Source organism: Nematolebias whitei, chromosome 18 (genome assembly GCF_014905685.2).
Source record: "Nematolebias whitei isolate Nwh7 chromosome 18, NemWhi1, whole genome shotgun sequence".
NCBI classification, from domain to species: Eukaryota; Metazoa; Chordata; class Actinopteri; order Cyprinodontiformes; family Rivulidae; genus Nematolebias; species Nematolebias whitei.
Window position 1 is genome coordinate 23,054,231 of NC_056515.1, and position 10,793 is coordinate 23,065,023.

Here is a 10,793-nt window from a genome sequence, read left to right on the forward strand (position 1 = left end):
ATGACTTTCTGTGATTCTATTTTATATTCTGAGACAAGACACCCACAATGTTTGTTTAAACTAAAGTTTCTGAGAATTGTTTCTGATCTGTCACCTAGAAAGGGGGCATCTTTTGGTAAACGCTGAAACAAGACGCACACCTTGTGCTGTCGCTGTGGGGTCCAGGCTTATCACCTGCAGGCTGTGGTTGACAAACAAAATTACTTGTCTTCATCAGTTTCACCTAAGAGGGAAAAAATGCTGTAAACTATCTGTAACCATCATGCTTGTACAAAAAAAAAAAAGGTTAAATCGTGTTGTTTTTTTGTGATTTATCTACCTGGATGATTGAGCTTACAAACCTTTTCATCATGTTTTTGTTTTCCCTTTTTATTTTTTAGAAATGGTTTCCGGGAAGGTACCACCCCCAAACCCAGACGTGCTGCAGTGGCCGCCTCCAGCTCATCCTAAATGACACGATTTTTGACTAAAATAAATGGGATGTTAAACAGGAGCTTCAGAATTGCATCTTCATTTTATAATGTTTATATATATATATATAAATATATATATCAATTAAATCAAGTTAATTTTTTTTAAGGTGTTTGTGTCCTGGATGACAGTATCTGCTTGGATTTTAATAATATTGGTGTAGTTATTTTGGGAAGTTTTTACGAGTGTTGGGAAGCCATACCGCTCTAGTTTCTTCAAACCAGGACGCTACAAACATTTAATTTGTCAATTCAAAAATAGGACAAGTACTTCAGTTTGGGTACTTGCCTATATGAATAGTTGAGTTGGTATTTAAACATTACACGTCTTTTAAAACACATTTTTATTAAAAAATAGCGCAGTCTGTTTTAACATCACTTGTGTTTATCCCAATATCTAAACTACAGACAGTTTCCATCTTTTACTTGCAAAGTGGAAGAGGAAATGACAGAACCAAGTGTAAAACTATCATGAGGTGTTCTTATGAGTAATAAGAGTACTTTAGGCTAGTCTGAAGTGGTTCAGACTGATGAGCATTAAATAGTCTGTTTATTCTGATTCACTTCCACTGACTTAAAGCTCAAACTGAGGGATCCAAGTTCTAAATAAACCGAGCTGATTCTCCTCTCGCTGACAACGCCTCACTTTTATCCACAGATAGCTCTATACGTTCACCACCAAAGTGACACTTCAGTGAACAAATGATCAAAGTAAAGCTTTTCAGAAAAAAACAATCAGAAATATCCACTGTTCTGAGTAAGGGAACAGAAACCAGTTCTTCGTGAAGTTGGTTGAAGTTAAACCCAGTTCTTGTAAAAATGAATTCAATAATTTAAACTTAAAAGGATTGATTACTGCAAAACTTGACGATGGAGCACGTTAACGTTTTGATAAATTTGAAACCATCGATGAAAGGTTGAAGATTTTCTTAAACGCCACAGACAAATCAAACTCACTGTTTCCACATTCTGTAAAACCAGCAGCTGTAAAACGCCACCAGTTCGTGCCAGAGCTTTAATAAAATCTCAAGTTGAGGAATAACGAGTTGGCCAGTTTGGAAATTTGACTCGAGTTTACTGAGCTCCTGTTTACACAACTTGATAAAACACAGCTCGAGTATGAAGTGGCTTCAAAACTTCCTTAGCAACAAAACAAATATTTATAAGGCACCAAACAATGCTCAGATGACTAAGTTTACAAACTTATGGCTTCAGCTGGGAAAAAATTTAGTCATAACAGATTAAAACCTCACTTATTGAGTTAAAATTCAGATTAAAGTCATTCCACTCTGTGACTTTAGTCTGACGTCTCATTTTCCACTCAAAGAAGAACAAGCCTTTGTGGTCTATCTGTGCTTCATGACTTGAGTTTCTCTGTCGGCTCATTTTTCCTGCAAATTTGTTTTCTAAATTATGTGAAGATCTGACCTGTGACCTCAACCACCAGTCTGGTTTCAGTCACAGATAAGCAGTAGCATTCCACTGAGTTATCTTCAGCTTTCTCCATGTTCTGCCAGAAACCCTCCTCCACACTCAGGAGGACGTTTTCACCTTTCTGCACCTTTAAATTGGAATTTATTCCTCTTAAGTACCACTGATGAGTTGATCTAAAAAAAGGTAAATCTGGTCCTCTGGACATTCAAAAAACAAAACAAACAAAAAAAAATGTCGAAACATTTCGTACAGTGAGTACAGTACACTGTTCAGTGTCAGGAGGGCTGTGATCAGTCTTACATCGGGGAAACTAAACAGCCACTGGCCAAAAGGATGGACCAGCACAGAAGATCATCAGGCCAGGACTCTGCGGTCTACACTCATCTCCAGGCCAGCGGTCACTCTTTCAGGGATGAAGATGTTCACATCCTGGACAGAGAGGAACGATGGTTTGAGAGAAGAGTAAAGGAGGCCATCTTTGTGAAAAGAAATCGTCCATCATTAAACAGGGGTGGAGGCCTCCGTGTTCAACTGTCCCCCTCTTACAATGCTGTGATTGCTAGTATCACTCAGCCCTCTGTGAACAGTAAACAGCCATCAGTGTGCTAATGATCCATTGTTAGGCTGATGGTCCTTCTTGAGCATGTGATCAGCTGGTTTTGGTTGTCAGCAGCAAAACTGGTTGATCCACTCTGAGAAGGTGCTATTTAAGAGACTGAGCTGAAAACAGCACCTCAGACTGAGGAAGTCTCTCTGATGAGAGATGAAACGTTTCTACATTTTTTCTTGTTGTTTTGCTTTGTTTTGTTTTTTTGAATGTCCAGAGGACCAGATTGAACTTTTTTAGATTTTTCTACCTGGATTATTGAGCATGCATCAGGATACTGATGAGTTGAGTTTCACTCTGCATTGTTGATGTGGTTTAGTAGAAACATTTGAGCTGTTTACTTTTCAAAATAAAGTTAATTCATTCAACCTTTATTTATACAGGTTAATCCCATTCAGCCTCAGAGACTCATTTACAACAGCGACCTAATTTCTTTAACAAAGAGTGATGACAACAGTGAATAACAACAATAGACCGCCACAAAAGAGGCATTAAATTTTTTTTTTCTTTCCACAAATCAAAGCAAAATAGCAGCCAAAGGACAGTCAAAAAGAAAAGTAGTGGGAAAAAACAAACAGATTATAAGGCGGTGTTGAAAACTAAAAACAGGAACGTGTCTGCATTTGTTTTTCACAATAAAGTTCTCAAATTTACCTCAAATGGTGTTCAAAGTCAGATCTAGATTGTATTCAAATATTAAAACCAAAAGCTAAGTCTTTCTTGAAGAAATGCACCAAATTTTCAGAATAAGACCATTTAAAAATGACAGAATGTTATTATTATTATTATTAGCTATTAAATTAACTGGCATATCCAATGATGAGTAACTGGTGTCATCTCTAAAAGTTAATCTGCTTTACTTTCTTAAAGTTTTATTAAATTCTGCCCAGTGGTCCATGAGATATTTTGCTAACAAAAAAAATTGTCCTACGTCACCTTTCTGGCGGTGGGTGATGATGCATTTAGGTTTTTATGTTTGAATGTGAAGACTGGGGAACATTTCTGTCCCAGTCCTGACACGGACCCAGCAGGAGGCGATAAAGCTGCAGAGCTGCATTTGGCTGGAACCTCCTTCCCACTTTCTCCCCTTTTCCCATCTGATGGGAGGTGAGGGCTCATTGTAGCAGAGCTGCAGCTCTCAGAAACGAGGGTGGGAAACCTGCTGACCGGCCTGTCCTGCTGCCTTGTCACTCCAGATCTCCTGTTCCAGCCCTTCATCTCCTGCCGAGCCTGGACTGCTGCACGTTCCCCCCTCACAGTTTTATGAGCTGGAATGACAGTTCTCTGAAACTGAGGCTGCTGGAATGAGAGGTAAGTGACTGGAGCCCCAATTTGTGCTTCTTTATGTGGGGGCTCAATCGGGACTTGCTCCCATAACAACTCTGATTTGTAACTGTTTCCCTCCAAAGCTTCTGTCCTGGGATCGGTTTGTGCTCTTCTCTTGCTGTTACGAGAGCCTGGATGCCAGGGGGATGAGCTTACAGGTAGGCGCCTGCTCTGACCAAATCAATCCGTTAGTCTGAGCCATCGCTGGTCTAAAGCTGAGCTGAGGCAGGAAACTGGATTCTTGGTGTTTTTTCATGATCCCTTGTTTCATCAAGTCTTCCTCTGGACTTAATGGATGAGGCAGCCATCAGTCAACCAGGCATTCCTGTAGCTTAGAAAACAAAGAAGCAGGTCCCGACAGGCAGAGCGAGACACTCATGACAGGGCATCATTAGGAAGGAAAATCACTGCAGACAAAATCATTGCATACCCTTTTGTTCCTTTTTATAAGTTCCTAAAATCTAAGTGTCTACATTATTTTATGTTAAAGTTAAAGCAGGATTATTGGAGAATGGATTTATTTCTTGCAGCATTCCCACCCCCCTAAGCAAACCTTTCCTGTCTGACTTGTACGGACACATCGTCCCTTCACACCAGTTTACCCTCTTACCCTCAGGCAGATGTTATCAGCTGCTCTCGCTCTTATCCAATTTCATTGTCAGGTCCTGACAAACTCCTATTTTTTTTTTGTTCCAAAACAACATTTTGTGTTCTTGTTATTGCCCGCATGTCCCAGTGGGTTGAAAGCTTCTCCTCATTCAGCCGCGGTTATTCTGTATTTCTTCTTACGGCTTGTGTAGCTGAAACTGGAGGAGCTCCGAACTCCATTTGACTTGTGTAATCAGATGTCAGCATGTAGTTTATAAAGCTGCCAGATGTGGTTTGAGAGAAAATGGGGGGGAAACTGAGAGGCACGTCTGCACGCATACAGGGTCATGTATAAAATCCCTCCAAAGAAAGGGCCTTGAAGGGTTGCAGGTAGTCCGCCCACTTCAAAAAAACATCCTGCACAATCTCGTTTGATTCAGCGTGACCTAAAAATATGTGTAGTGAATGACTCTCAGCTACTACCATGTGAAATGTTAGCTCAATATCTGTAAAACTGACAGAGTTATAGTCACTATATAATATTCAGAAATCTTTATCACGAGCGTTTCTTCACGCTTCATGCTTGTCTAAACTCTCATCTGTCACTGAGCGCTCACGTTAACACGGCTCATTATCTTCTCCTTAAACAAAAGTTTTGAGGAACTTGTTTGTTGGTAGTTTCTGAAACGTAACACCCCTGCTTCTGCCCCCCCTTTTGTTTCTTTGTGTCTGCATGCACAAAAAGTCTTTCATTACGCCTGGTTCTTTCCATGCGCTTTGCTACACCTGCTAAAGACATTCAGGACTTTTCCCCCAACGAAGGCTTTGCTAATATTTTTGCCATGTGAAGTGAAATATTCAGAACGGTCTGTTAAATATTCAACACAGTCCCTAAGCTCATTTAAAGTTCACTAATCCAGGGGTTCCCAAACATTTCCTTATGACCCCCCCACAAACAGCATTAGCTTCTGACCAAGGCCCTGCTCGCAAACCTACAAATAATGCTACAAAATATATAAAGAACCATCAACTTTTAGAACGTTTCAACTTTTATTCACTATATTCAATTAATAATTACAGCTGCCGAGCATGAAAATGTTATGTTAGGAATAAAATAACCTTTGATGATAAATTGTGGAACATAACATAATATGTAGGGGCACCGATTTCCTTAATTTTGGGAAATCGGAAATCGGACGATACTTGCATGAGAAACCGATTTTACCGATTTTTTTGTTTGTTTTAGCAACAATTATCTGAACTTCCTTTATATTTCAGAGAATTACCTCATGGTCAGTTAAAACAAGTTTGTATTATTTCTAGGAAATTGTTCAAGGGTATGTTTTTCAATAAAATAATATTGGAAAATTGAAGATGCATTGCGACCTTATAACACCTGACGGTGTCGCTTATAAAATAAAATCAGTATCGACCAAAACTGGAATCGGCAGATCAGACTTTTTAGAAATCGTGATCGGTGATTGGCCAGAAAACTGCAATCAGTGCACCCCTAATAATATGGGTTGGTGAATATAAGGTTTAGTTATGAATTATGGAACATAGATCATATAAAGATGACTAGAATATCTGTGCAATCTAGGCCATAAGCTGATAAATAATATATTTTTAGTGACTGCTAACTTTTAAAATCAACCATGACACTTTCTGCTGTCAGTAGGAAAATAGTTCCTTATAAGGCCTTTAATGAGAAAACAAAACAACTCACAGGTTCTTGTTCAGTTAAATAACCAAACTATAAAGTTAGATTATAGTTCACATCATTTGAGTATGTGTGGGGATTATAAAATAATTAAAGATGAGTTAAAGAGCAGCTTCAAAGGTCAGAACAACCGTAGAGCTTGATAAGGTAATAAGTTATCAAAAGGATAATCAGAGTCTCGCAGTCATTGTAAGATTATGTGTTTGTGTGTGCTAAAATTTGTCTAATGGAAAGAGAAATGTGTCACTTACTCAGTTGAAAGAGATGACAGCTAATGTGTGCCTGACTGATTGGATAGAAATTTAAAACAGGAAGTGTCACGGGGTAGAGAAAACAATCTATAAATGTGGGAACAGACTTGATACACGTCAGAATTGTATTGTATGGGCCCCCTCATCTGTCAGGTAATATACAATTCTCTCTTGTTCACACATTTTGAAGTCTGTAACATTAAAGATGTTGTTTAATTCTGACATAAACGTGTGTTCCTTCCGAGCAACAACCCGGGCAGGGGGAGAGGACATAAGAGATGTTTGTTTCCCCTTACAGTTATTAACTAGCATGTTTTAAACATATTCCCACTGGAAAAAACAACTTTTCGACAAACTGTTGACCAGAAGAACAAAACAAAAGAAATCGAACTTCTCTCTCAAGCATGTTTATCTGGAAATGACAAATACAGATTGCTCTAGTGGGCAATTTTTATTACTATTGTTACTATTTTTTTCTTTTTGCTTTTTTTAATCTTCTTCTCTCCAGCTTTCTGGGGCCCCCCTAGTGCCCCCTGGCGACCCCACAGGGGCCGTGGTCCCCACTTTGAAAAACACTACTAATCAACCCATTACGTCCCTCCTGTTTGGCTCATAAAACAGAGGATAAACCATTTTTATGGACATGAATGTTTCTTGTTTGCAAATAGTAAGCCTTCCTGAGTGCCTGCTCAAAAATCAATCTATTACATAATCAGTTTGATTTAAGATGACTGTCACAGCTAATTAACCTTGGCCTACACAAAGATAGTTGTGCTTAGCTAAAATTTGGTATGGTAGTAGCTGAGAGTCATTCATAACAAGGATTGCAATGTCTTGAATTGCATAAACAGTAAAAAGTTGTAAAGTTTTAATGCATTTGTGAACATTTATTTTGCAGCACCTACCCCCTCTGTCTTTGGGATTCTGTCAACAGAAGTGATGTGTGAACGAGGGTTTTGAGCCAAAATCCAAAGCCACTCGTGGTATTTCGACCTGCCCTGCCCTCTCATTAGTAACACCTGGTGCTGGGTTACAAAACTCCTGTCAGCATCTCGATGTGTGTGAGATTGCACACACCCCATAGCTCAGGAGAGCATTCTGGTCATAAATTATCCTAAACAGAGTCTGAAGGCAACTACAATTAAAATCATTGCAGTATTATGATAAAATCCCTCAAACCTGAGGCTCTGCCTGTTTTGGACTCTTGTGCTCAGGGTCAACTTGATATTAAAATCTAAACGAAGGCTCCAAATTACCTTCTGAGATTAACCCCATTCTTCCGTTTGAGACTCAGGGGAGCTTCGTGCTGGAGTCTGTGTCTCTCTGGAAGCCATTTATATTTTAAGAGTAGAAATTGTTGCACACACTTAGTGGTGAACAAGTACACACATGAGCAGAAAAGTCACACTCATGGGATTCTTCAGAAGTCGTGGCCTGAGCATTGCTGAAGGCATTGGTAATGTTGCAGTTTGTCCACACCTTAGCAATGAAGTTTCTACACAAATATTGCTTCATCATTTTTACAAGTATTTTGTTTGAAGAAGGTCCCAGATCTATGCCAGCTGTGGCAGCTTTGGGAAGTAGAGGTGTGTATATGCAGTGTGTAAATATAGAAAGATACTGAAAATAAAGTGCAGAACAAACAGAAATGCTATTAGGATGTTTAAACTGTGTGTATTCATTCAGTCTGGCCTACAAAAGGTTTTAAAATTTTAACCTCGGGTGGTTAAGATTTCGTCATGTTATCATTAAAGGAAAATGAAGCCAAGATTGAAAAGCTGTGAGTGACAAACTAATTCCCTCTCTGTCTGCGTCCATAATTGCACATTGTGTCTGCTCTGAGGTGGTTCAAATCTTCTCTTCATGACAGAACTCCTTCTTTAATTTCTGGCAATAATTGCTCCAGTTCAGCTTCTCTCACCTGTGGTGTCCCCCAAGGGTCTATTCTTGGGTCACTGTTATTTTCCATTCATATGCTACCACTTGGTCAGGTTATTCATAAATTTAATGTCTCTTTTCAATTTTATGCAGACGATTCCCAGATTTATTAGGCTATTAACCCATCAGACCTCTCTGCTCTCAATGAACTTACCATCCTCTGATAACTTTCTTTCACTCAACAACGATAAAACTGAGGGGATGGTGTTTGGACCCAAGGCCAAAAGGGATTTAGTATTTCAGTCCTTTTATGTTCTTGGTTTTAACTGCTCTCGTGAAACCAGAAATTTGGGGGTGACCTTTGATTCTGATCTTAGTTTTTCTAAACATTTTAAGAACATCACTAAAACAGCATTTTTTTTCAAATTAGGAATATTGTCAAAATTAGAGAATGTATCTCTTTAACCGATGCAAAAACTCTTATTCATGCCTTTGTCTCCTGTCATCTTGATTAATTCTTTATTTTCTGGTCTACCCCAAAGTTCTCTTAATCGTCTTCATCTAGTACAAAACAATACAGCGTTCTCACAAGATCCCATAAATATCAGCACATCACTCCTGTTCTGTCCTCATGGCATTGGCTCCCTGTGGTTTTTAGAATTGACTTCAAAATTTTATTGTTTGTTTTTAAATCCCTGAATGGTCTTGCATCATCATATCTATCTGAGCTTCTTACCCGCATATCCCTTCTTGCAATCTCAGATCCTTAAATCTGTTGTTACTTTCCACTCGCAGAGCTCGACTGGTGACAGAAGGAGGGAGGGCTTTTATGGTCAGGGCTCCTAATTTGTGGAATGCTCTTCCTCTTAATATTAGACAGGCCTCTTCATTGTCTTCTTTTAAATCATTAGTTAAAACTTAATTGTATAATAAGGCTGTTAATATCTGAATTTCTTCGTATTTTTATTGTAATTTTTTCTTATATCGTTATGGATTCTAATTGATTTGGTATACTTTTGTGTTTCTGGTGTCATTTATGATGTTTTAATTGATTAATGTGAAGCACTTTGTAACATTTGTTTAAAAAAGTGCTATACAAATTAAGTATTATTATTGTTATTATTATAAAATTAATCATGGAAAGTGGCCAGGTGGCCAAATACATTTGAATAATTGATCAGCTCCATAAAAGCAGAAGATGTAGCAGTTTTCGACTCTGGAGCAAACATGCTTACATGCGATAACACAATGCCAAGGCGGAAAGACAAATGAATTTAGAGATACAACTGATTCCACTTGTTAATCTGGAAAGGGTTTAAAAAAGGACATTTCCAAAACAATCTGGGGTTCATAATTTAGAGTTTCAGGGTCTTAAAAAGTCTAAAGATGTCCCAATTTTTCATTTTAGGTCTTGAAATACATTTAATTAAGTTTTAATTTGGACATTCATTCATTCATTCATTGCTTCTTCCATCAGCTTTTCTTTTAAAGTTCGATCTGTGTGGTCTGTGTGAGTAGTTCAGATGTTTTCACGCTGTAATAAAACCCAAAGGCCCTTCATGCAGCAGCCCTGTTGGAAGGAATTTATTGACAGACAGCCTTTCTCATAAAATAATCCGGTTGTTCTTCTCCTGAAACTGTCTTGTTGTAGTTATTCGAACGATTTAGACCAAATTTGGATCAAATGAATCTGCACTGAAAGAAATTTGTCAATATTTTGTTATTTATTGTAATCTGTCTTGAAGTGGAATTATAGATATCTTTAAAAAGTCTTTACACCAGCATATGTTACATAAACTTAGATCATTTTACACTGAGCAAGACTTTTCACAAGTGGAAAACATTTAACAGCTGCCAAGAGTGGACATCCCAGCGAACTCACCCCAAGATCAGACTGTGCAATGATAAAAAAAAGAGCTCCATTTCAGATTCAGTTATCAGGTTAAAGTTTTATGAAACACATCTTATTTGGAAGGGGCTGCAGGGGAAAGAATAATTTCTACAAAAGAACATGGCAGCACAACTTCAGTTTGTTGGTTTCATCTGAATCACAGGACTTGTGGGACAACATGCTTTGGCCAGATTAAACTACAGTAAAGTAAAGATGTTTGGCCATAAAGCACACCACCATCTATGGTGGAAACTAAACCCAACACATCAAGCACAGATGCCTCGCATTAACTATCAAGCAGAGAGGTGGAATGGTGATGATGTGGGCTTTGCAGTCACTGAGCTGATGAAGTTTTCTGTGTTTGGTGGAATGTGAAGCCGTCCGACAGCTGAAGCTTGGACCGTGCTGGAACATGGACCAAATCAAATCTACAACAGAATGGCTGAAAAAGCAAAAATCATCAATTTTCCAAAGTCCAAACCTCAGCCTGACTGAGACATTTGGTGGGAATTTCAGAGAGCTGTTTTTAAATAAATGTCTGCAAACCTAAGAATTTTGGCCCACTCTAAACAGGAGTGGGACAAAACTCTTATTCAACTCTGAGGTATTGATGGAAACAAGGGAAATG

The 10,793-nt window shown here is 38.5% G+C and overlaps 2 protein-coding genes across 2 annotated transcripts in view; both read left to right on the forward strand.

Moving 5' to 3' along the window:
- Window positions 1-493, forward strand: part of rpl37 (ribosomal protein L37) — a 6,714-nt gene extending 6,221 nt beyond the window's left edge. The window contains 2 exon segments of the mRNA XM_037691988.1: window positions 99-242; window positions 333-493. Of these exon segments, the coding sequence (XP_037547916.1) occupies window positions 99-242; window positions 333-450 (262 nt within the window). The 3' untranslated portion in view covers window positions 451-493.
- A 3,322-nt stretch (window positions 494-3,815) lies between these two features.
- Window positions 3,816-10,793, forward strand: part of LOC119424504 (prostaglandin G/H synthase 1-like) — a 15,999-nt gene continuing 9,021 nt past the window's right edge. Inside the window, exons 1-2 of the mRNA XM_037691989.1 lie at window positions 3,816-3,822; window positions 3,921-3,995. Of these exons, the coding sequence (XP_037547917.1) occupies window positions 3,816-3,822; window positions 3,921-3,995 (82 nt within the window). The remainder of the gene's footprint in view (window positions 3,823-3,920; window positions 3,996-10,793) is intronic.